This window comes from Lampetra fluviatilis, chromosome 18 (assembly GCF_964198595.1).
Source record: "Lampetra fluviatilis chromosome 18, kcLamFluv1.1, whole genome shotgun sequence".
Taxonomy (NCBI): domain Eukaryota; kingdom Metazoa; phylum Chordata; class Hyperoartia; order Petromyzontiformes; family Petromyzontidae; genus Lampetra; species Lampetra fluviatilis.
The window spans coordinates 4043079-4069936 of NC_136292.1; the positions used below are offsets into that span (position 1 = coordinate 4043079).

General features: G+C 47.9%; 1 protein-coding gene across 1 annotated transcript; it reads right to left on the reverse strand.

Moving 5' to 3' along the window:
* Window positions 1–3951: 3951 nt before the first annotated feature.
* Window positions 3952–21744, reverse strand: LOC144937104 (potassium channel, subfamily K, member 13-like). The gene is made up of 3 exons (XM_078864372.1): window positions 21384–21744; window positions 19112–20256; window positions 3952–8283 (listed from the first exon to the last, which is right to left on the reverse strand). The coding sequence occupies exons 2-3, from the start codon at window positions 19533–19535 to the stop codon at window positions 7298–7300; spliced, it is 1410 nt and encodes a 469-aa protein (XP_078720498.1). The 5' UTR covers window positions 19536–20256; window positions 21384–21744; the 3' UTR covers window positions 3952–7297.
* Window positions 21745–26858: the final 5114 nt, after the last annotated feature.

Consider the following 26858-nt stretch of genomic DNA (forward strand, 5'->3'; position numbering starts at 1 on the left):
GCAATTTCATCTCGATTTTGTGCCATCGTTAAAAGTTGCCGTTTGGCCGAAGATGTCGGGGCGGGAGGTTGCGGGGGTTAGGGGGGGAGTTGGTGGCAGCTGCCCGCCGCAGTGGCACACTTCACTAATGTTGGTTAACGCATCCGCCGTCCAAACACAAGCAGCGGGTGTCCCGGACTTAATGGTCGCGGTAAAGTGGCCATCCTCAAATTGGCCAATCATGGTAAATCACGTTCAGTGTCGTCGCATTTCCCACACGGAGAGATTTAATTGCGGTCTGCCCGCCCGCCGCCCTTGCCGACAGGGGAATAGCAGAACTCTTCTTGACATCTCGGGGGGACGAAGAACTCGCGGATCATTCTCCAGCTCCCAAATAATTTCCACCGCCTCTTTTCTTACGTTGCGAATGCAATGGAGGGGTGGGGGGGGGAGCGTGGTAGGTTGAAATATTGCAATGTGAAACAGGAAGGAAGCGGCAAGGTACATTGAGGGTAAGTGAACGGATAACTAGCATACATTTAACTAATAAACTACAGTCATACCTCGGTATACGACCGCTTTGGAATACGTCGAATTTGGTATACGTCGTGTTTTGACGAGAAAAAAATGTCTTGGGATACGACGTCTTGCTTGGGATACGACGTGCTTGCTAGAACTTGTATGGGGCGGGATGAGTCACCGCGTACCCGCGTTTACCCCGTTCACGACTCCTCCCCTTTCTCACCACCATCCTCGTAGGCTATCAACTCCTCTCAGCAAGGTAAAGTGATGTTACATTTTACTTTTATTTCAATTTATTTTAATTTATTTTTGCATTTATTTTAATTTATGTATGCATTTTAGTAATAAGTAGTGTCTAAATTATTTTATACAACCCCATTAATGTATAATATGTCATATAAAATATCATTTATTATACTCTGGAACGGATTATTTCCTTTCCCTTTATTTCTTATGGGAAAAATTTGTTTGGTATACGTCATTTTCGGTTTAAGTCCTACCTTCTGGAACGAATTAACGGCGTATACCGAGGTGCCACTGTATTTTTTATTTAAAGGTAAGGTCCACTGAACTATATAGCTCTTTTTCATAAGCGAACTAGCCACAAATGATAGCCCAACGAAGTACGTTATCACGTGGAAATGCATTGCAGCCAAATACTCTAAACGCATGACGTTGATTCTAAATGTGGAGGGAAAAACCGGAGGACCCGGAGAAAAGTCCACGCGACCACGGGGAGAACACGCAAACTCCAAATGTACAGGCGTCAGGGTCGTGATCGAGCCCACGACCTCCTGTGTACCAGGCGAGGGAGTTAACATCTTGCCACCGTGGCGCCCTGTGTTGGTTTACATTGCCGAATTGGTTTTAAAACGGTTGGGAGGGTAAAAAAAAACTCGCTTTCACGCTGCTTGAGGCTCGACAACTTGTGACAGTAAGCAGGGCTGACGTTTTGAAGTGCCAGAGACAAAAACTCGTCTCGTGTTTTTGCATGGGGCCTCTCAAGCTGTTACGTTAACGAGAATGGGTGGGGGGGTATTAGCTGAAGTGATAAAACTAAAGAAGGGAGTCCTCCGTGTTTCCTTGCAGTGCGTGAAGCACTTTGTACCCTTCATGTGTCCATGCTTTATGCGCCACCGGTAGCGGTGGGGGTGGTGGTGTTACGGATTGGATGATGATTCTCTCTCATGTGGGCAATTATGTGACGATGACAAAAAATATATATTCTTTTGCCTATAGTCTGCGGGAATTTATTATGAATGTAATAACAAAGAACTATTATTTACACAATTTTTCCAGTTTTTTTTTACGCATTTGTGCTGTCGAGTTTGGAACTAAATTTGTTGCCAAGACAGACGTTCTTAATCCCGAGTCAAGCTGATTATGGGCGATGCATAGAGAACGCATTGGCCATATATTTGATGACCACGTGTCACTTTGCAGAGATGTCTCATTGCATCGCACAGGAAAATAATAAGAATAATTTCCTCCTGGATAGTCTTGGAGCTTGTGCCTGAAACGGAACTTTGAATGGGCAGTTTCATCACGGTCCGTTTTTCTATCTCAGTTCGAATAACCTTTTTTTTCTGAACACAAGGTACCCTTTTCGGTGGCATAGTAGTGTGGTTAGCATAGGCCCTGGCACAAGGCCTGAAATGGGGGCCCTTCTCTCCAATGTCCCCCACCTGGACCCTGGCCCCCTGGTCCAGTTGCACTGCCTGCACACCGCGTCACGCGCTTTCAGGTGCACTTCTGCGGCCGTCTGGAACGCTCTTGCTTCCGATATTGGGAAGCCACTGGCGCTATACACTTTGAAAACGTCTAGATTGACAAACGAATTTCTTTAGAACTGCTTTTTGTGTTTAGTTTGTTGTCCTTCTCCGGCACCTCCGATTTGCATGGTTGGCTACGTACGGTGCGAAAGAAGTTCAACGTACATACATGCAAACACTGACCCTGGTGCATAGCGAAAGTTCTAAGTTTGGGAAAATCAATGAAGAGGTGAGGAACCAGAGTGAGGCGAATCTGGGGGAGTGGCAGCAAATGCACGACTCACGAGGGCTTCTCTCCACAGGCACATGGAACCTTCCCCGCTCAGTATAATGGGCCATGGGGATGTAGCAGTGCATACATTATTCTTAGGCTTTTTCGGTAAAGTCACGTAGGTAAAATATAGAATTTTTATTTTTTATTTTACTTTTATTAATTTTAATTTTTTACCTACGTGACTTTACCGAAAAAACCTAAGAATATGAATCCTTGCAGTCACGAAAGCTTCAAATCTAGAAAGTGCATACATTCATCGATTAAAATCGATTCTTACGCGCACACACAATACGTGCATAAAATCATGACGGTAAGAATGTATTTCTCTTTCCGGTGTGTTTCCGAGTCGCGCTGCGTGCTGTTGTTTGGCGTGATGCGCGACGTCTTACTCCACGTCCTGGGAGCTTCGGCGGGAACTGGATGAATGGTTCCCGATGAAGCTCCCAGCACGTGGAGCGAAACGTCGGACATCGTGCCGAACACCGCGCGGTGCGACCCCCAAAATACAACGGAGAGTTGTAAAGCCGAACCGCAAAAAAACATCTGCAGTTGTAAGAATGTGTTATTTTATTTTCATTCATGATCCTTGCACGTTAGGTTTATCATAAAATAATTCTAATTTTCAGTTATTTTGTCAGCCGACTACATGGATGTCGGCCTCCCTTTCTAGTCAGTCATGGAGGTTGCTTGACCACACCGCACCATGCTGGCCACCGTGGGTTCACAAAGGGGCAAGAGAGAGGGCCCATGACCAGACAAACGTTGCACTAATGTTAGTCGTAGCAGGAAATCATCATCGATCTCAGGTCTCCGGGTTCACAGCGCAGCATGCTAACCACTGCGCCACCACTCGAGAGGATCGTGTTTTTGTCCGTTATCCATCCGATAGATTTTACGTGCACTACAAGGGCATGAAATAATCAACTTGAATTGTCCGTCATAGATGGGCCAATCGTAACAAGGCTAATAGGTCGGCGGATGACGATATGTTTTTTTGAAGATCAACGTTATCAAAAGACTCGCGCGTGTTGTTGGTGAATTGGCTGCCACTCTTGCGGTGGCTTCAGATAATCTGATCTTTGTGATGGCGTGAAACTCGCCAATACTTCACCAGTACCCTTTCATTCATTCGAATTGCAGGAACACATCCCCTCTGTACAATTGAAATGCTGCTATGGCTTCTTGTAACCCCAACGTAACATTCGTAGTACAAACATACCTTGCATACCATGCTGAGAGAAAAACACATCCTTATAATGGTCTATGCATTGTGGATATCGCTTATTTCAAGTAAAATATAGCTTTGTGAAGTGGTAGATTCCATTTCAACTAAAAAGGGATTAATTATAATAGTTATTATTTTTACATGCCAGTGGTGTTTTAGTATAAACATTCTGAGTATCGGGTTTAAAGACCTGAGTTTTCTGGGCAGGAAATTATCAGTGTAAATTTTAAATGGTATCCTCATTACCATGTTAATAAAGCAATATTAATTCATGCTATTTGAAGTCTTTTCGTTAAAAAAACCCCATCATTCAGCAAATATATGTATTATTAACAATTGGCACCATTGTATCAACACTTCTTACTAATTATGTGCAGCATATCAAAATAGATGAAACAGTTTGTATTTTGTAAGCTATATCATTATTTAGCAGAACTGTCCTTGCTGGTATATATTACTTTTATGGTGAAACAGTTAATTCATAGAATTTAAGAATTGACATACCACATTTTTTTTTAAAGAATGCTGTATCATAATGTTTTTGACTGCTTTTTTTATACTAAAAAAATATTCCAGACGTCATTGTCCCATGTTGAGGGACGGGATCGTCACATCATCAGACTAAGCCATATCTAAACGTCTGCGTATAATCGTACCAATTCTACCAAACACCCCAATAATGACTTAAAGCTGCCCAAAATAAGTGGAAAAAATATTCATGGCTATCTTTGGGAAGGAGGGGGAGGGAAGTGGAGGTGGGGGGGGTTGTAGGAGGTGGGGTTGGGAATAGCAAATAGCATGCAAGTCGCCACTTAATGTTGTGCAGATTGTGAAACAAATTTGCATCCTTTTGTATTTTCAAAAAAAAACCCCATCATCTTTATGGCCTCGTTTCCGTCTCTGCGAGAAAACAAATTGCACGCTTCGTAAAGTGTCAGCCAAAATGATTTTTTTTGTGCTCCCCATGGCTTCAATCCCCTTGTATTTGTCATGATCAGCGGGAGCTGACGTACAAATCCAGCAATGCGTCGTTCTGTGGACACGTCGAGCCTGTCAACTGCCACGGTCTAAATCGTCGGGCGTGCACTAAACAAAAGAAACATCCGAAGTAAAAAGCGTTCACGCAAGTGATTACAGATTAACATTAAGCGCCAATGGCGGGCGAATGGGTGAAAAAGAACGTGAGACAACATTTACGCTTTTTGCAATAACAGTCGAGTTGTATTGCCCGCCGCTCGTTAAAAAAAAAGAAACAAGGGACATGCTGGTGTCGCGATTGTACCGTGTACAACACGTGCCCACATCTTTTACCCCCTTCCTGCGGTCACGTTGTACCGCATCTACGTTTGTAACCACATTTCTGATAAAATGAGAAATTCCGCCCCCCCCCTCACCTCCGCTGTGCGTGTGCAGTTCGTCTCTTTGTGAGTTACATCCAAGAGAGAAATGTTGTTTGAAACCAATGGCGGAGCCAGGATTTTCAGGTAGGGGGGGCAACTCCTCCAGCAATGAAACATGATAGAGGAGTTGTTAGTAAGTAAGGACTTGTCCCTTGCTTTTTATTCGACGCGTGTGCGGCGATGGCGCGGCTATCGATCGAGGGTCGAATTCGAACCGCGTTGTGTGATCGGCATCGCGCTCGCTGAAGGTGAATGCCCACTAGGGAAGTCGTGTGCTGTATACACAACTGCGCACAATTCTGAGTCACTTATAACTGCTTTACCGTTACAAATTGCCAATTATGGACTCAGACTATTGTCCTATCATCTCATAGAGTCCCTGGCACGTAATAATATGCTACACAGTGGCAGTGGGGGTCGCAAAATGCCGATTTATTACTAATAAACCCCAATGATCCGATCGAAATTAGGGATTTCGATCGGATCATTGGGGGGGCACGTGCCACCCCCCCCACTGTCTCCGCCAGTGTTGGAAACGAACGTCTCTCGCTGTGTCTAACCAACGCTTAGGTTACACTTTCGTCATGCTCATCTTTCTTTGTCGCACACAATCTTACAGACCACACACACGCCGTAAGCTACCCACCAAAGAATGACAGGAGAGCCTTGACGGTACGAGAACGTTCGCATCAGACGCTGGCTGATTCATCCGGTAAAGAGAAAAAAATCTGGGTTTTGTCTTTTCAATAGCAAGCCACGGTGATGTTTCCACATGTAGATTGGTTCTAAAAATAGCATTGGCATACATTAATCTCGCTCGCTCTGAGTCATATGGCAAACGCAATGATAATTGTTTTTTGCATTAACAATATAGGCTTAAGTGCAGTTTTGCTGTGGTTATTTCGACAATATAAACCTATTTTATAAGCCAGTATTGACACGAGTGTATTGCAGACAAGACTACGCTTCTCCATTTCTTAGTTTTTCCCCAACCTTTGATAACTATTTACTTATTCAATGTTGATGTACAGCGCCTTTTGAGTACCCTTTTAGAAAAGCGCTTGATCAATGAAATGTAAGATTAGGATTTATATATATATATAAAAATGCAACTCCCTGAATCACATCCCGATCTATGTCTGATTCCGAGCACTAATAAATAAAGCCCACACTTTTAGCTTCCACCTATCCATAGACAATGGCAGCCCGGCTGTCAAAACACAGATAATAACCCGAGCTCAAAAAAGATTCTCCATGAGGCAAGCGTTAATGCAAAGCCTGTTTGTTTTTTGTGATATACGATTCTTGTGGAAATTTTATTAAATAAAACAACTTTGGTGGCGGTGATGGGGGGGGGGAGTCGGTAACATTCACAGCCAGTGGCACTTCGTTTCCCCGAATTGCCTCGGCGATGAGGTCCAACTCGGGACTTTCTGGTGTCGGCTGACAGCACGCACCAGGGAGGAGACATTGACAAGTGGCGACGTGAATGCAACGTGCGGGTGAATAACGCGACCGGTGCCGGACACCCACCAGGACGGCTCTTCTGGGGAAGCGCTTCCGATCATGAAGCCACACGACCTCCAGCGCGTTCCGCTTTCTCGACGGATCCCAGCTGCACGAGTGGCGAGAATGTTGACTACCTCGCCTGGTGTGCAGGAGGAGGGAGGCGGCTTCGATTCCGACCCTGGCGCCTGTTGTATATTTGGAGTTCGCGTCTTCTCCCCGTTTTGTCGCGGTGGATTTTTCTCTGGGGGTTCCCCCCTCAGTATTTATAATGAAGATGCGTTTAAGAGTAATTTGGCTGCTATGAATTTCCACTCCATAAGCCACTTCGTTGAGTTATCATTTCGTGGACAAGTCGCTTCTGAAGAAAACAAAAAAGCGCTAAATCGCCCAGTGGGCCTTACCTGGCACAAAATAAAATAAAAACTCGAGTAATAGTTTATCAGCAACAGGCCAGAAACAACTCGAGCCCGGGGTGGGGGGAGGTGAGGTGCCATTGCCTCTGCAAATCTCCCCACCCCGGGGCGCACAAAGCCGTCGCTCGCCCGCAAAACCAGTGGCCAACCGAGACGCCGCCGCCACCACCACCACCCCTGTCCGCCACTCGCCTCGCGGCGTCTCACCTATCCTCGCTGGTCTCCGCCAGCCGGTTGTTCATGATGGCCAGCGCCCCGACGCCCGCTGCGAATCCGTTCTCCCGCCCGAGCGAGTGCGAGTGCACGGGCGAGCAGCGGTGCGCTACGCGGTGGTGGTGCCCGTTCGCCGCCTCCGACAGCTGCTTCTGCATGAGCGCCAGCGACACCTTGTTGGACGCCAGGAAGTCCTTCATGGAGATGAGCTCGCCCGAGAGACGACGCCCGTCCGTGTCGCTGTCGTTGCCCGCGCCGCCGCCGTCGTACCGACGGGAGCCCGGCGCGGCCACGGTCTCTACGCCGCCGGCGCCACCGGCCCCGCCGGCGTTGTTGTTGCGGCGTCCCCGCGGCACGCCGGGCATGACCGCGTTGCGCCGCTGGTTGCACGCGCGTAGCCTCGGCCGGCGTCGGCACAGGCGCCTGCAGTCGGCCTTGTGCAGCATCCACGTGAGCGTCTGCTTGATGACGATGGAGAGGACGTTGAAGAGCGAGTAAATGCAGCAGACGCCGGCGAGGATGAAGACGATGTTGCCCACGCGGTACCACGTCTGGTGGTCGTAGAGGTCGCGCTGGCCGGTCACGAGGTCGCCGAAGCCGATGGTGCTGAACGCCACGAAGCAGAAGTAGAGCGAGTCGACGTAGCTCCAGCCCTCGACGGCGGCGAACATCGCCGAGGCGGAGCACGCGATGACCACGGCGGCGATGCCCAGGATCATCATGACGTGGTAGACGGACGGCTTCCAGCCGGCCAGGCACTCGATGGTGTCCGACTGATCGGACGCCTTGCGCCCCGGCTGGATGACGAGCCGATTGATTTGGCGCCGGTGGCAGGAGCGCATGACGCACGCCAGCAGCGTGATGAGCCGCTCGAGGAAGAGGTTGAAGAAGAGGATGCCAGCGGCGCAGCCGAAGAGTCCGTAGAAAATGAGGAAGATCTTGCCGCTCACCGTCGTGGGCGTCGTCATGCCGAAGCCTGTGCCGGGTGGTGGTGGTGGTGGCGGGTGGGGGGTTACAGAACGCGACGTCCGTGGGTTAACGGGGATGGTGGTGATGGTGGCGGCGGTGGTGCACCGCACCAATGCTTTGACAATCCCAACAGCAATAACAACCGCCATTCACCACTAAGTGGCGGTGACGTCGCCAAGGCGCTTGTGCCAGGCTAGGTGCACTTTAAGGTCAACGCCACAGCAGTTGCCACCCCGCAATCTGCCACAAGCCGAGCAGTTAATACTTGGATGCTTGCGTAAAAGCAAGGTTGGTTACATATCGTGCGAAAGAAGTTTAACGTTAAGCAGGCTGCTTTCTCTCGTGTAGGCCAATCAGTTTCAACGACAATGCATACATTGTCAGAGCATGTTTGTTTGCATGTGTGGCCACAAGTATGTGTGGTGACTGTAGACTTGATGCCTTGCAAAAGGTAACTATTTGGTGTTTTTCACACCTGTATTATTGCCATAATTTTGATACTGGCAAAAAAGGTCCCATAGATGCAACAATCCATATCGTAACTCCTGCACACGATTTGAATAATCCTAGTTACATGCTCATGGTGAGCTCTCCTTTTGGCAAAGCAATAATCATAATGGGCAATCAATCGTCGCAAATAACTCCGTGCAGGACTCACACGGCGTATATGTTAACTCATGCAACCCTCCCACCAACCCCTCAGGATATTTTTAAGCCCATTGCTATGCCCCCCCCCCCCCGCCTATAAAAGATGCCCCCCTTAAAAAAAAAAGGTCCAGGACAATTTATTGCGTGGCCACCCATTAGTACCCCCCCCCCACCCCCATCAAGCACTTAAGTAAATCCTACACAGGAATTAATCACAGCCTGTTGTTAAACTTCTCGGGGAGCAGCAGCATGGCGATTGGCGCACTGCACTGTGGATGCGGTGACGTGACTTCGAATCCAAACCTTGGGTATCTTTGGTGGCGAGAGATATCTGAAATGGTCATGGCGGACGAGGGGGGGGGGGCATCTTGACCAGCGTGGTGCAGTTTGGTGAAACAATTCCCGTGATCCAGCAGGGGTCTGACCAAGGACTGTAAATTATTTATTTATCAGTAACTGGCCAGATGGCACAGCCATACATTAGATGCCTTGGAAATGGAATGGTGTGAGTCCAAAAACAACTCTGTGCCTCAATCATCTGGGGTGTGGGCAATTCAGAAGCGATTTTTTTCTTTGAAAAAACTCGACCCTTCCATAGGAATGTGGAAATAAACCCACACTCACTTAAATGAGAATAAAAACACGTCTACTTTCTCACCTTTGATCATGTAGTCTCTGAATAACACGGAACAAAATCATGCATTGGTCTCATGCCACCACTGACAATATCATGACTACATGCCCTCTCCATCGTCATCAGTATTTGTTTTTCAGCTGCCACCAGCTGAGTATTTGAAATATTAAAAAAAAGTTGATTTGACTGTGTTAACGGTGACAGGCTGAGCTGAAAGCTTATGGTACTGATTGCATTTTGCTGGTTATATTTATGAATAAAATATGCTATAGAGATTCATAATGGACATGTCACGTTCACAAAGGCACCATAATGAAAAATGTAATCTTGCGTTCATAATGGCAGCGTCACAGAAACACCGAGTTAACACATTGGAGGCCGCCTTGGGTTTGAGCCCTGGATCTTGGGTGTCCGACCTTTTCAGTGTGTTTCAATGTTGTCACGTTGGATTTATAATAGCGATATCAGAACTGCTCTGCCCACACCATACTCTGTTACAGATCAATTTTAATATTTTTTCAAATTTTCCACAATCTTATCCTGATGTGCTATCGGCGTTCTGTCACCAGATGAAGCATCCGTTCGGATCTGTCATGGTGCAGTTGAACCGCTCCATGGCTACAGAAGCATACTCTACCGAGCTACATCTGAGATCCTTCAAAGTGACCTCTGACCCACCGTGCCGCCGAGAGTGATGTTCGTCAAACAACAGTAAAACTCATATTTTCAATTCTAGGAGTTGGAATTTTACCGCCAATGCTGAACCAAAATATAATGTGATGGTTTTTTTTTTGTGTGCAATCATTTGTGACCTTGCTTAGGTCATCACTCACACTTGTGAAAACCCGATCCTCTGAGCCACTCGGCTCACCTCTATTTGGGTATTTTTATTATTATTACTAAGAAAAGCATGACCAACATTTCGATTTAAAGCTTTCGTGACTGCAGGGATTCATCTTCTTGGTTCTTTCGGTAAAGTCACGTGACTTTACCGAAAGAACCAAGAAGACCATGACCAATAGTTATAACAATAACTGATGGGACCGCCTTTATAAAATGTGAAACTTAACGTGAATAAACTGGTATTTTGCTGAAGGTCAGCCCTGGGGTGAATCTCCAGGTGAACTAAATGACGCTGTTTAATATGCACAGCAGTCAAGGAATTTAAAGTTCCCAGCCCCCATGGAGCCGAGCCATATCATTACTTATTAAGAGGTATCTGCACTAATTAACATTAACATTTTTAAACAGCCCCCAATTGACTTAACATTTGTTTTGGCATCGTATGTTTTAGTCTCTGCTACCCGATTAGCACCTCCAATAAGCACGATTGGCTACGAACGGCGCAAAAGAAGTTCCACGTACGTGCATTACATACCCTTGCAATCATAATCTCTTTTTCTGCACTTGCCTTCCTGAGGCATCCTCCCAAGTCCTATCATTTTATATCGAGATCCAGTCGTATTTAGCCACAGCTTGAACACAACTGTATAATATTCTTAGGTTTTCGGTAAAGTCACGTAGGTAAAAAAATTAAATTATAATTAATAAAAGTAAAATACAAATAAAATAAAAATCATGACGTTTCGGAGGCAACACAAGCTTCCGTCTTCAGGTGGAACCGTCACAGCACGATAGCTGTACCTAAGAATTTGAATCCTTGCAGTCACGAAAGCTTCAAATTTAGAACAACTGTATTATTGTCGTCAACGTTGACTATGATCAATCCACTCCTGAATGAAAGACCCCCCCCTCCCCACCTACTCAACTCAACTGAACCCCTCCCCCCCCTACCGTCATGCCGTGATCATGCGTGGTTTCAATCGGTAGGAATTGAATTGGCATGGTGACCAAGGGCTGCTGATGAAATAGCAGCCAGAGGATGCAGCGTGCTCGAGAAAGTGTCACGGCCATGTGGAGGTCGGAGCTACGAGGTCAGTGCGTGCGCAGGATGCGAATTTTGGCATCAAGGGCCCAATGGCGGATGGAGACGGTACATGAGGGCTTCATCCATCAGTGGGTAGATCATGGCTGACGATGACGATGGTGGCGTCGAATTGCACAGAATCCTCACGGTTACGATAATGTGCCCATTTGTCTGGTGTAAAGCCGTCAAGAATTACAGCAGTTGTACTTTACAAAGAGTTCGCTAATTCTGAAAGGCACTGGATAACACATTATAGGTACCGTATTCAAGATGCGTCAGTGTTGATAACTCATGAGTAATTGAATTGTGCGTTTAATGTGTCTCTTAGGAAAGCTCGTTTAGACTCTAAGAAACTATGATAATAAAATACATTCTACCGTCTGATAGGGAATAAAGAAACTTAAAGTAATGAAACTTGATCTGAATGAAAAGTAATTAATCTTAGAAAACACAACGCCATTAAACGATGTCCGTTCGACCACAAAATCTGTCAATATTTTTTCGTCATGGTAATTTCTTTTTATTTGTGGGGCGCCGTTGTGGCGAGATGTTGATTCCCTTGCCTGTTATGCAGGAGGTCGTGGGTTTAATCCCAACCCTGACGCCCGCATATTAGGAGTTTGCATGTTCTCCCTGTGGTCGCGTGGATTTTTATCTGGGTCCTCCGATTTTTCCCTCCACATGTATAAACATGCGTTTAGAATATTTGGCTGCTATACATTTCCACTCGATAAGCCGCTTTGTTGAGCGATCATTTGTTGGCCAGATCCAATGGCGGAGCCAGGATTTTCAAGTAAGGGAGGCAACCTCTCCAGCAATGAAAATGATAGGAGTTGTTAGTAAGTAAGGACTTGTCCCTTGCTTCTTATTCGACTCGTGTGCGGTGATGGCGCAGCCATCGATCGAGGGTCGAATTCGAACCGTGTGTGATCGGCATCGCGCTCGCTGAAGATGAATGCCTCAAGGGAAGTCGTGTGCTGTATACGCAACTGCGCACTATTCTGTGAGTCACTTATAACTGCTTTGTCGTTACTTATTGCCAATTATGGACTCAGACTATTGTCCTATCATCTCATAGAGTCACTGGCACATCATAATATGCTACACAGTGGCAGTGGGGGGTCGCAAAATGCCGATTTATTACAAATAAACCCCAATGATCCGATCGAAATCCCGAATTTAGATCGGGTCATTGGGGGGGCACGTGCCACCCCACCTCCCCACTGGCTCTGCCAGTGGCCAAGTCGCTTCCTAAAAGGAGCTTAATAGCTCAATGGGTTTTACCTGGTAAAAGTAGCACAGTGGTATAGTACAGGAGGTTTGCGATTGGAAAGATCAGAGTTCAAATTCCGGTGAGGGGTTGACTCAGTTTCTTCATTTCTATCGGACTGATAAAACATTTGTAGCACTGTGGGAACATCACTCATCATGGTTTCCCTATAGAAAATAAAACTTGCTCCCACCATAAAAATGTGGAATTTCCACCGCTGCCTTTGGGATGTATATTCAGACAACGAGTCCAGCCCATTGCTGAATTGAGTGGGAAACCACTTTTGACCTTTCAACAAGATTATATTTGTATTATTATTATTAGCATAGAGAACCAAACGGTAGAAGAGAGTGAGTCAATCCAGTGTCCTGTAAGTGAGTATGGAGGGACGTGTGTAGTGCCATCTGCAAGGCATCCCGAGGCCATCGCTGATTCAGGTCCCCATGTAAGTGGAAGGCCACTCTGCTGATGACGCAGCGCGTGGCGAGAGAGGAGCGCGCGGCAGAGGTCGCAAACGGGTTTTGATTCCTTACCCGTACCCGGCCGCACCAGGGTCGCAAACGGGTACCCGTACCCATACCCGGCCGCACCAGGGTCGCAAACCCGTACCCGTACCCGGCCGCACCAGGGTCGCAAACGGGTACCCGTACCCATACCCGGCCGCACCAGGGTCGCAAATGGGTACCCGTACCCGTACCCGGCCGCACCAGGGTCGCAAACGGGTACCCGTACCCATACCCGGCCGCACCAGGGTCGCAAACCCGTACCCGTACCCGGCCGTACCTGTACCCTACCCGTACCCGGCCGGGTACGAGTAGGGTACGGGTATCGGGTACCTGATTGCGACCTCTGGGATGAAGCCATGTTGCAGGCGCGGGAGGGTTGATTCTAGGAACTTGAATTGTGAGAAGAGACAAGACGTTGGGAAATGAGTAACAAACGGTTACTCACCAGTGACTCACGGTCTACCCGTACCCGTACCCGGCCGCACCAAGGTCGCAAACGAGGAGCCGGGTATCGGGTAGGATACGGGAATCGGGTACCCGGTTGCGACCTCTGGCGCGCGGTGTCTCCATGAGGCCAGAGAGAGAGAGAGAAAGAGAGAGCGTCCTACCAACAAAGATGCAATTGTACCCCATCTCCTGAGAGCAGTCGGTTCACATCTTCCGCACAATCCTATCTCACGCGCGCAGACGACGGTCGCCGAGTGACTGACTTAAATTCTAATCGTGTCCTACGAGCGATAGACAGATTAAACGTGGCACGTTTATTGTAAAAATTATAACGAAGATCACGTTTTTTTTTTTTACAAAAATGGGGCCTGAAATGTGTCAGCCTGTAGATGTAATGGTTTTACTCAGAAGGCAGAGTTAGTCTGAAGTTTGAACGTTTCTTTAAGTCTTGTTTTGACAACTTTAAACATATTCACCATCATTCGTGATGAAAGTAAATCACCATCTCTATGGGCTGCGATAATGCAAACGCATTAAATGTGTACAGTACATTGATGCCAGGTTGCCATCTATGGAAACCTGGCGTGCATGATGCCCCCCTCCCTCCAATCCGATCGCCTTCCTGCCAACTTAGCCCCACAGCCTACACGCGCTGTTAGGCATGGTGTGGTCGCCCATCAAAGCAAACCACCACTATCCAGGCTCGACCCTGGTGGAGCTACTGAGACTCTCACGAGATCGGGTACGATCCGGGTGATTCGTTCGTCGGCAAAAGTCGAAGTGAATTTTCTGCTCCTGTTTCTTATGGCGAGGATTGGAGTCTACCCGTAGAACATCACCACTGTTGACTCCTCCCACAAAGTGGTACTCTTTCGATTTAAAGCTTTCGTGACTGCAGGGATTCATCGTCTTGGTTCTTTCGATAAAGTCACGTAAGATGGAAATAATAAAATAATAAAAATAAAACATAATACAATCATTCTTATTATGTTTCATTTTTATTATTTTATTATTTCCATTCTACGTGACTTTACCGAAAGAACCAAGAAGATGAAAGTGGTACTCATTTATCGACCCCAGAGGGATGATGGCCTGAGTCAACCCCCAACCAAGAGTTGACCTCTCACCCTTCTGATTGCGAGCCTGCTCACTCTACCGCTGAGCCCGCCGCCTGACCGATGATGTGTTGACTTATTTAAACACCTCAACATATGTATTATTGAGAGACAAAGCAAAATAAAACTGCTTTAAAAAAGGCACGCGTTAGAAGCATCTCCTGTCATCTAACAGGCGCTTAAATAAGGGATGCTGAGGTCTGACCCTTGCCTTTTTCCGTTGGTCCATAAATTATTCCCCCCACCCCCCACTGACCCTTTGACCTCGCAGCTCGTCATCCCTGAGATTTCGCTCAGAGCCGACGTTCATTTACACTGCACAGGCATGCGAAATGTTAACTACCTCGCGTGGTATACAATAGTTCGTGCCTGCGCCAAGCCACACGCGGCTCCTTTGAGAGAGACGAGAGTCGTGAGACCTCTCTGCCAGGCCTCCAGCAAAGCAGCCAGCCTTGGCACGCCGAGACGTCACATGTTCAAGCTGCAGGGCAGCTGTTTGCTCCCACCTTGGCGAATTCGCGGTAGCGAGACGTTATCTGACTCGCCTCGTATACAGGAAGTCGTGGGTTCGATCCCGACCCTTATGCCTGTTGTATATTCGGAGTTTTGCGCGTCTCCATCTCCGTGGTCGCTTGGACTTTTCTCCGGGTCTTCTTGGATTTTCCTTCCATATTTAGAAACATGCGTTTTCGATGACAGGGCTGCTATAAATGTCCACGTGATGATGAGCCACTTTGTTGTTGTTGATCAATCATTTGCGGCCGGGGTCGCCTCTGAGAAAGAACTGCGTATGGCTCAGTGGGCTTTACCTGGTTAAAATAAAAATAGTTCGAGTGAATAGTGAATAGTAATTGAAAGCGCTCGCTGGAGCCACATGTCAGCCAGTGGACATTGTTGACTGAGCCCCCGTCGCCAGGGCTAACGGCGCACTGCCCCTGCGCTCGTCGCTCGCGGCGCAACCATTCACTCGCCCACCCCTATACCCTGAACTCCCACCCGGCAATTTGACGAATTGCCAAATTGCTATGTCCACAGAATACTGTACTATATCAATGTCTTTATAAAAAATAATTGTGATGAATGCAACGGCCACTCGTGGCTGCAGGGATCACGTGAACCCATTATTACAACATTTATCCATTTGTAGGCTTTTTGTCAATCTACTCCTCGCGCAGGTCACGAAGGTCATTTGGCCAGACTGCAGTGCACGTTTGGTGAAGGTGGAACGCATTGAAGCGAGACCATAGGAGGTACAGTACAGCAAATGAATGTTTCTGCACTGCCCTCTGTTGTCCACCACGTAGCAACGAAGTCTATAACACCTTAAATTTCGATTTAAAGCTTTCGTGACTGCAGGGATTCATCTTCTTGGTTCTTTCGGTAAAGTCACGTAGAAGGGAAATAATAAAATAATTAAAATAAAACATAATAAAATAATTCTCACGACGTTTCGGCCACAATGCAAGCAGCCGTCCTCAAGTGAAGAACAGGTCTGCCATTCAGACGCTGTCTTTTCGACAGACCTGTTCTTCACCTGAGGACGGCTGCTTGCGTTGTGGCCGAAACGTCGTGAGAATTATTTTATTATGTTTTATTTTTATTATTTTATTATTTCCCTTCTACGTGACTTTACCGAAAGAACCAAGAAGAGCAATCCATACTCTTTGGTTCTTTCGGTAAAGTCACGTAGGTAGAAATAAAACAAAATAAATCAGGACGTTTCGGACGCAACACAAGCGCCCGTCATCAGGTGAAAATCGCGATATCCGCGATGCCTGCTGCCAAGCTTAAAAGCAAGATATGATGCAATCGTTAATTTGCTCCGCATGATTCCCCCGATGGTGTTGTCTGAATTGGGCACTCTGCTTAAAAAAAGCAGTTCGGCTGCTACTGAATTACAGCACAGAGAAATTTTAACACAATTATGCTCATTGTGCAGGCTAAGGTCGACTTGTTCTTTAGAATGTGGGTTTTGATTATGGATGTACTTATGTATATATAAAGACCTCGATAACCAAACTGCCCGGAATGTGAACAAACTCGCCAGAGCCCATATGACAACCGAATTTGATTGTCTCTGTCGGTTCTTCGTGGGTTATGGTAAACATATGGCACTATACCTGGGCTATCTAACCCAAATTAAACGAATTATGCATTGTCAGAGCAGGGTTGAGCCTGGGTAGTGCTGAGACAGGCACCTGTACATAAAACAGGTGTAATAGGCTCTGTGGCTACGTTGTGGGCAACAGATGGCAGTACTGTACAGTACTCTCGCACTCCCACGTCTATGCCCCTCCCCACCTTCACGCCCCCCCCCCAACTCTCACCAATCCACACTGATCGGCGTGATAAAGATGGGCCAAAAAGGAAATTGTCAAATGATTCGCATGGTGTGAAAAGGCCCTCATCCACTCGCGGATTGATGAAGGGCTGCTCATGTCCATGAAAAACACCAACAACATCGCACAACCGATGCAGAACAAATTGCATTGGAGATTAAAAAAGTGTTGCGCTGCCCATACTGGGAGACAACGGATGACATTCTCATTCAAGGTTTGTCCTGCCAGGAAGCCAGACGTTCATATTCGCACCCCATAGGTTTCAGTGTCGCTGTCGTTTCAACTCACAGCCGCCGTAAACGTCAACACCAATAGATCCTCATTGTGCAGTCGTCCCTCCGTCGGTTCGCAGAGAGAGCTCTGTCGGGCCAAATGCTGGTGGTGCGTTCGGTAAAGCACAGATGATGTGATAGTTAAAGTGTGATAATGTAAACTGCAAATGGCAAAGAAACGGTTTGGTTTTGTTTCGATTGTCCGGAATCTTATCTTGGCAAATGTTAATTTCCGTCATGTTTGTGTGTGCGTGAAAATGCACTGATTGCCTCCACTGCCATTAATGGAGGAGAATCACCAAAACAATATGTTTTGGCTGTTTCACAAATTGGTAAGTAATCTAGTTGTTATGACTGGCTGTGAAATGCCAGCGATTTCCATTTTCTTAACGAGAAAAAAAACATTCAATGGCTATAATTTTACCCAATTCCATGAATGACAATTTGTTTTATTCTTGTGGGAGGAAACCAGAATACAGAAATAAATAAAATAAAACACTCAAGAGATAACACTCAGCAGTGCCATCTCCTGGCCCACCCAGGCAGGCCCAAACAACCCTGCTGCTGTAGCTCCCCGAGCGCTGATGGCGAGACGAGGTGCACCATCGATTTGCGGTTTGCTTATAATTCGGCAGCTCTTTTCCTCAGGGGTTAAAACTCATTGCTGCACCCTGGGAACAGACATCAAGGTGCTCTCCCAGAAGGAAAACAAACACCTGTTGGCCTGTCTAATGCACAAGCAATTGTTTGGCCAAAGCAAAAATCTGCACAATGCTGAGGGCACCCTACAGTTTAAATTGCGTGGATGTATGTGTTCTTTTTTAAAGCTACAACGCCAGAAAAATTTGGCTCTGTTCCTTGTGAGGGGCACGTAGATTTTAATAGGTATACGTATCTGGTGTGAACTAACTTTGATTTTCATTGGCCTGAAATAAAATATGAACCTACTGCTGTGTGTAGTCACTGACAATGCGGTGACACAGCGTGTCTCACAACAAGCTACAAGAACACCGTCTCTTACAAGCTTGTACCCTGTTGCTCTGATGATGACGAAGCTGTGACATGTTATTATAGACCTTGATTTAGCTTATGCTGTGATGCTACTGCTGATGATGCTGCTGCTATTGATCAGAGCTGTCTCAAAACTAGGTATGGCTTTACACACATGCTCGGCGGAAGAGGACTTCTCTTGAAAAAGACAGGCATGGAGGGAATACACTGGAGGGACAGAGAGACTAAAATAGAGACGTACGCATAGAGAGACATGGGAGGGACGTAGAATAGAGAAAATAGTCGGAATGTTGGGCTTCATATAGAAACAGGGCCCCTGCGTATGCACCCATATCGCCCTTGTGTAGAGATGACACTCTTACTGCTGCTGCTGTCGCTGCCGCTAATGTTGTTGCCAGTGATGATACAGCTGCTGATGATGATGATGGTGATGCTACTGTTGCGGTAACTGATAATAATTATTAACCATCTGCGGCTGATGACGATTACGACGAAGTATCCTGCTGCCGCTTCTGATCCTGTTCCTGCCACAGACTATCGCAATGCCGCAGCAGCGGCGGCAGCAGCATGCCGCTCATCACGCCACTGCCACTGCTTCTGCCCGCGAGCTGTCGGTTCTCATCAACGATGCCACTGACACCGCTGTTAGCCGTGCGCCGAACTCACCGATCGTTGAGACCACGGTGCCCACGAAGTAAAAAGCCCCCGTGAAGTCCCAGCGGGGGCGCAGCGGTGCCGCCCGCACCCCGGCCGTGGCGCCCAGCTCAAAGTCCCGCAGAAGCGCGTCGACATCGGCGCGCGGCACTCCGAAGTGACGAGTGAAGTTCTCCAGGCGGTGCAGCCAGCGCTCCTGCGCCACCAGCTCGGAGGGTCGCTCCAGGGCGGAGAAGACCGCCGCTCCGCACAGCAGATAGCAGAGGATGAGCGCGGCGAGCAGCGCGAAGCGCGCGGTGTCTTCGCCTCCCAGGGACACTCGAGCCATGGTCGTGGGGCTCCTGCTGCTGTTGTTGTTGCTGCTGCAGCTGTCAACGTTGTAAATGTTGCTGCTGCTGTTGACGAATCTTCCGCGGGGATGCGGGCTCTGGCACATTGAGCGAGCCGCCCCGCGGCCTGCGCTCCCTCACAGAGGTGCAGCCCCGTGCCACAGTGAGCACTCGCCGCGTCGCGACGACGGCGCAGGTTTGACTCGGGGGGGTGGGGGGGGTAGGCAGGTGTGGGTGCTAGTGGAGAAGGGGATTGGGGAGTGATTTCTGCGACGTCTTTGTTAACGCACCAAGCCCCCACGGACGACGCATGCTACTGTAACGTTCGCCCACATGGGCTATTAGAATACCATTTTTTCGAACCGCAATACGCAGAGATAACTATTTCTACACGCATGGAGTTGTCAACAATGTGTTCGCTAGTTTTTCATGTCTTCCTCGGTCAAGACTTCTATCCGATTATAATTTCTAGACCAGGATTGTAATGTCGCCACCATAACACTGCTGATATGTTGAACCAGCCTGCTGTTGTGCCGTATTATCATCCTATAGCATGCTCCAAATACGAAACCCGTATTGTAGATAGTGCTCAGCGCATCAATGTCCCTGGTGCAGCAGTTCACGTCCCTCTTCCTTGGCGCTGAAGTCCATGTGGCTGTCTTTCGTGGTGAAGTCTGTGTCGCTATCCTTGGTGCTGAAGTCCGTGTCGCTGGCCTTGGTACTGAAATCCGTGTCGTTTTCCTTGGCGCTGAAGGAGGCGACTTCTCAGTGAGCGCCGTTGTGCAGTGGGCGTCCATGTGCGATCACATTCCTCATAATCACTGTGCCCTGTGTGAGCGCACAGCACAGCCGGTTGAGGAATGTGTGCATGTATGTATGTATGTGTGATAAGTGTGTGTTGTTTTGTAACCTCTCTAACGAGCATCCTTCACCACCCTCCTACTTTCCTCATAGACCCAAACTCATCATTCTATCTGTTGTGTGCATATAGATAGGCTTGTTATAGCATGCTTCATTTTTTCTACAAATTTTTTTGACTTTTTATTTCTAAACATTGCTTTTGCATGTTGTTATAGGACGAATTCCGTGTTGTTTTTTCGGCGTACATTTACAGCCGTTGTTTATTGCCGTATTTACGCTACTCACACCACTGATATGATTTTTATTGCTTCCCACGTTTCAATTGTAAAATACACAGCTGCTCTCTCAATTGGTTAATTGCCGAATTGAATTTGTTTAAAAGCACATCTGAATATATACTGTATACGTTACTCCATATACAGTCTATTTGATTTCAGATTGACATTATTGTACTTTTAAACCAATTGCTTGGCTGCATTATTATTATTATTATCATACACTAGCCTAAACCCTGCTTCTTGTGAAAGGCAATGCTATATAATCCATATAGGTTATGATTTAATCATGGTATATGATTAGTTAATATATTTATTACTAAAACAGACAAGAGCTCATTGAAGCTGAATGTATTTCCCCCCTTCTGAGGCTTGGCTACAAACGACCAAACCTATATCGGTTTACTTCAATAGAGACATCCATACAGCTTTGGTGGATGCGTTTTTAAGACATCGTTCACAACGGGCTGCTACGCACACCAACTCTCCCAGGCTCCATCCACGCTGCTGTGTGTAGTTGAGCTCCGTAATGCTCCGCTAAGGCTGGCGGTGGGCGGATACGTCGTGTAAAAAAGCACCTACCAATGTTACAGCACCACGCCAATAAATCTAGAATACATATTTACAATAGTAAATACTATATATATATCCCGCAGCTCCGATTAGTACGGGTAGCTACGTACGTTGCAAAATAAGTTTAACATACACGTGATATCCCGTACACATATGTGCACACGGCATATCGTAAATAAGGGAGTGCATAATGACCATAACCTTAATGAATGTGAATCACGAATTGAATGCGGCAGTCTTACTCACCTCCACGATCAGAACACGCGTGATCACCGTGCACGCTTCACGCGTTGTGCCGCTTGCCTTCTCGATCCCTCCTCTTTCTCTCTCTTTCCCACCTATCGCTCCTCTCCCCCTTTTGTGTGAAGTTTTTTTTTTTGTGGGGGGGGGGGGGGGACAAAGCCGAACCAATAACGAGATCCACCGTCGCCCCAGATCCCGACATGAAGCTCCTTCGTGGTCAGTCAAGCTCCAGTCTGGCGCGCCACCGAACGCGTTTCAGCAAAGGCGCACGCTGACCAAAGCCACATCATCATTATCCTCATTCTCCTACACACCGCCGCATATGGTAGCGCTCCCCAACCCCGCACGGTGATCAACAGCCGCACGCCGCCCTCTCTACCCCTGCTGCTTGCTACCCCTTTCCATCTCCCCGCCCCTCTTCCCCACAGCCCGAGGGAATCCCCCCACCCCACCCCCACCCCACCCCCATCTCGCTCCCCCCACTCCCCATGCCCTAGCCCCAGCCTCCACCTTAAATGAAAGACGTCTCCGACAAATGACACCCGCATTAAAATAAAACACGGATCGGTTGCACATATTAACGCCTTGAATTAATCGAATCCTGTCGGAGCACTGGGCCCGCGCTGGTAAAACACTGGGTTCGAATCCGGGATGTGCGGTCGGCTTATAATGAGTAAATAGGGTTCTGTGGTGCAGCGACTTCACAGTATCTGTTGAATCACCAACCGCCCCTCCACCACCCCGTTGTGTTTATTTATTAATGTATTATCTTCATGCCGAATATCCTATCTCACGATTGCCATGCAGCGAACACCTCTTATGGGCCGGGAAATGCGAGGTGCGCCGTCTATTGTGGATAAGAAGCGAGGGAGAAAACGCGACTCGCGAATATTTATTTAGATGACGATATCCTCCCCACAGATCGTGTTCGCACCCCGTAGCACGGAGTGAGATCGTCCTTGCCCTTCTAACATCTGGCAATTTACTCGCGTTGGCTCGAGCTAAGCTAAAGGCTGCTGATGAGATCCTGCGTGTCGAAACCAGTGGACAGTTTTTTTTTGCTTGTCTTGAATGCATGCTGCTAAAAAAATATTCGCTTACAGACGGCCGCGCCGCTGATGAGATGTGCAATAAATACTTGTGTTTATTGCTGCTGCTGCTGCTGCTGCTGTTGTTTTCTCGTGCAGAGACGGATTTGTGCAGGAGGCGTGTTGTCTGCGTACGTTTTGTGTTATAACAGGAGGTGGTGGGGTGCTCGCTGAGAGGATTCCAAGCGGCGCACGGCTTCGTGTCATGCGTGATGTGATGCCGGCGGGTAGCACGGTGGGGCAGGAGAAAATAAATAGATCAACAAACACAATAACCTCCCCCCACCCCCCCAGCGTTGAATCTGTCCGATGTGTTTGTTGTTCGGCGTGATGCCCCCGACGTTTCGCTTCGCGTTCTGCTGGGGGGGCTTCTTTAGAAGTGGAGCGAAACGTCGGACAAGATATTCCGTACGACACACCGGCAACTAACATCGCAGGAGCTGTACAGCGCAATTGCGAGAACCTACGCAGAAGGACGACCATTGTTATCAACTGTAACAATACCCGTGGTGCTACCTATTGTGTTATTTCGTCTCCCCCACACACACACGAAACAATGTCACCCCCGTGCGTCTCTAACACTTGGCGATGAGAGGGACAGACGAAGCCCGGGCGCTGTTTGTAAAACAGCTCGAAATTATATGGCAGTGCAATCAATGGGGACAAGGCGCACTCATTAACATATATTATTCAAAAGCGTCCCCGTGGCTCGGTCAAAGGTGCCTTCGGGATGAATGCATTACGGGCCGCGTCATAGGAGCGAAGTGTGTGTGTGTCTAAGGTAGCGGTGTGTCTGTGTCTAAGGTAGCGGTGTGTGTGTGTGTGTCGAAGAGAGTGGTGTGTGTTTGTGTCTAAGGGGGCGGTGTGTGTGTGTGTCTAAGGGAGTGGTGTGTGTGTTTAAGGTAGCGGTGTGTGTGTGTGTCTAAGGGGGAGGTGTATGTGTGTGTGTCTCAGGGAGCGGTGTGTGTTTGTGTGTCTAAGGTAGCGGTGTGTGTGTGTGTCTAAGGGGGCGGAGTGTGTGTGTCTAAGAGAGTGGTGTGTGTGTGTCTAAGTGAGCGGTGTGTGTGTGTGTCTAAGGTAGCGGTGTGTGTGTGTGTCTAAGGTAGCGGTGTGTGGGTGTCTAAGTGAGCGGTGTGTGTGTGTCCCAGGGAGCGGTGTGTGTGTTTGTCTACGGGAGCGGTGTGTGTGTGTGTCTGTCTAAGGCAGCGGTGTGTGTGTGTGTCTAAGGTAGTGGAGTGTGTGTGTCTAAGGGAGCGGTGTGTGTGTGTCTAAGGGGGCGGGGTGTGTGTTTCTAAGGGAGCGGAGTGTGTGTGTGTGTCTAAGGGAGTGGAGTGTGTGTGTGTGTCTAAGGTAGTGGAGTGTGTGTGTCTAAGGGAGCGGTGTGTGTGTGTGTGTGTCTAAGGGAGTGGTGTGTGTGTGTGTCTAAGGGAGCGGGGTGTGTGTGTGTAAGTGAACGGTGTGTGTGTGTGTCTAAGAGAGCGGTGTGTGTGTGTGTTAGGGAGCGGTCTGTGTGTGGGGTGTTTAAGGCAGTTGTTTAGCTGTCGGCGCGTTTAAGTTAATCGTGTATTTTTTACCGCGTTGATCTCTAGAGCAGGGTAAGTGTCCACCTTTGGCTCAGCGTGGCTCTCTACCCACATTGACACGTGTCGCATTGGCATCTAAAGCGTCCATACAGATAGGAAACCGCGGTGGCTAGCAGATGTTAACTACCTCGCCTGGTATACAGGAGGTCCTGATTTCGATCCCGATCCTGACGTCTTCTGTATATTTGAAATTTGCGTGTCTATCATCATCACGGTGGCTAGAAAATGTTAACTATCTCGCCTGGTATACAGGAGGTCGTGGGTTCGATCCCTACCCCGACACCTGCTGTGTATTTATAGTTTGAGGGTCTCTCTCATCATTATCACGGTGGCTAGGAGATGTTAACTACCTCGCCTGGTATACAAGAGGTCCTAGTTTCGACCCCGATCCTGACGTCTGTTGTATATTTGGAGTTTGAATGGTTTTTCTCCCCGTGGTCGCGTAGTTTTTTTCGCCGGATCTTCCGGGTTTTCCCTTCACATTTATAACCAAACATTAATTTAAGAGTATTTGACTTCTATGCATGTTCACATGATAATCCACTTATTTGCGATATAATTTGTGGCCAAGTTTTTGTTTAGTCGCAACATCATATACAAAGACAAAGATACCCCATGTTGCCTTAAGACTGTTGGGGCAAGTGTTGGTAGTGAGCACCTTTAAAGGCTGGCGCGGCACACGAGGGGGTGAGTGGCCAACACCACGTCCGGCCGCCTTTGTCTCCCCAGTGGCGATGTCTACACACCGCACCAGGTACTCATTTAAGGCTGAGTCGACCTAAGGGGAGGCCCAGGACCGGTTCAGATAATCGTCACTGATGTATTGGCGCTAACCGTTACACGACCGCTCCCTGCACACTCACACGTGTACGTCCGTTCGTCTGTTCGTGAAACACAATTAAACCAAGGCATTATCGCACGGACAATGGCACCACATCTTGCCATGGCTTACTTTCTCTCTGCTAAATCCAGCAGCTGTTTAAACAAAACACAAAAACCTGACACCTGGCTCCCCCTAGGTCAGCTCTTACAGTGTCGGGCCCTCTGGCTTTGTTTATGCAATTGACACATCCATCAAGGACCCCTCTGACAGTCTCATTACCAGCATCCGGCTTCAGATCTTCATTATGGTGCCGACATCTGAGTTACTCCTCCAATGCAGGTCCACAAACCTTGTCGATGCTTACCCTATTTTACACAAGCCCTTGCGGTTCATGCCACCGAATCATCGCTCATGCGGAATAAGTCGCTTCATCCAAGTAGTTTGCGAAACAAGCTGAATTGTGCTTAGCGCCTGAGGTCTGATGTTATATCGTGCAGGCGCTAATGCGGCGTGTAGGCGCGTTTGTTTTGGCTGTCCCTTATGTTCCGTGTTGTCGCCTTCTGTTAGCATAGTGAGCGAGGGAGGGCAGTGCTGGTTTGGCGGGGGCTGTGATGGAGGCGAGAGGGAGGGAGGAGGGTTGAAAGGACGCGAAGTTTCTGGTTGACGGTGCTCTATCGTTTCACTCACGAGGTCTTGGTATTTATTAAAACCATAACTCAGTTTACGGTGACATTGTGGATGAATAGTTATTTTGAAGAGCCTTTAGATTTATGCATTATTTGACTCATTTTATAATGATAACATACAGACGTTTGGCAGTCAAGTTCCGAATAAAAGCCTTCCAAAAAAAACAGTATCAGAATCTTTATCTTTTTTAATCAGAATCTTTATTTATCCTGGATAAATCCCACGTGCTATGAAGCTATTTCTCACAGATGTCCGGTCAAAGAGGCTGTTTAACCTTACTTCACCATGCTGGACAGTGTGACTTGTTGAAGGGGGGGAGGGTGCAGGATGAGTTCCGACATCACCCACCACTGATGGGGCATCGAACTCAGGTAGCCGGGAATTGAACTCCGGGGTTCAGAGTGCAGTGGTGACCTTAACCACTACCCAATGTTCCATCAAGCCACTCGCGAATAAAACCCACGTCTAATCGCAAACAACCTCACAGAACCGTCCGCACGTGTTCACTCACCCGCAGACAACGGAGTGCAATATGACCCAGCCACCACTCTCCCCTCCTTCAGAAATTAGTGTACGTGGAGCGTCGTACACGAACAAAACATTTGGATGCGGTCGATCGATATTGATTCTGAGCCTAATCAGCTGAGAACCCGCGCGGTAAACCTTCAAGGCATCAACGTTTACTCCGTGAAATGTATTGGCGCGTGGTCGTGAATGATGACTCCAACGGGGGTGGTCGTCTCGACCAGTACTGTTGACGCCACGGAATCATCGCTTCCTTTGTATCTAAAACCACCCCTCCCCCCCCCGAGTATATCCTACCTTGAGCGTCACACCAAGGGCAACAATAATTCTATTCTCGCGTGCTGTGGTCAGCATTCCCCCCGTCATGCCATCCAAGTGCGATGCAGTCGTGTAATGAGCCTTTAAACCACGCTGGGTGCTACACGCTGAGTCTGGTGCAGTAATATGGTGATTCAAAATCATGTGAACACTTACATGGGACTATCGTTTTCAGTGGAAAAAGAACGGATAATGCACTGTAACATGATAACAAATGTATGTTCGTAGCTTCATAAACTCAAGGAGTCTCCACTTGTTCGCCATCACTGTCAACGCGTGCCTGGAATCTTCTCCAGGTGGTCTCCAGAACATGGGAGGTACATTTCTTGTGGTTTTGTTGCAAATTCTCGGAAGTGTTAACATTTTTTTGAAGCACCCTGTGTAAGTACGACGCTTCCATCGGCCGCTTCTCATCCGCTCCCTTTCGTATTCCCCCCCCCGACCCTGTCCGCTT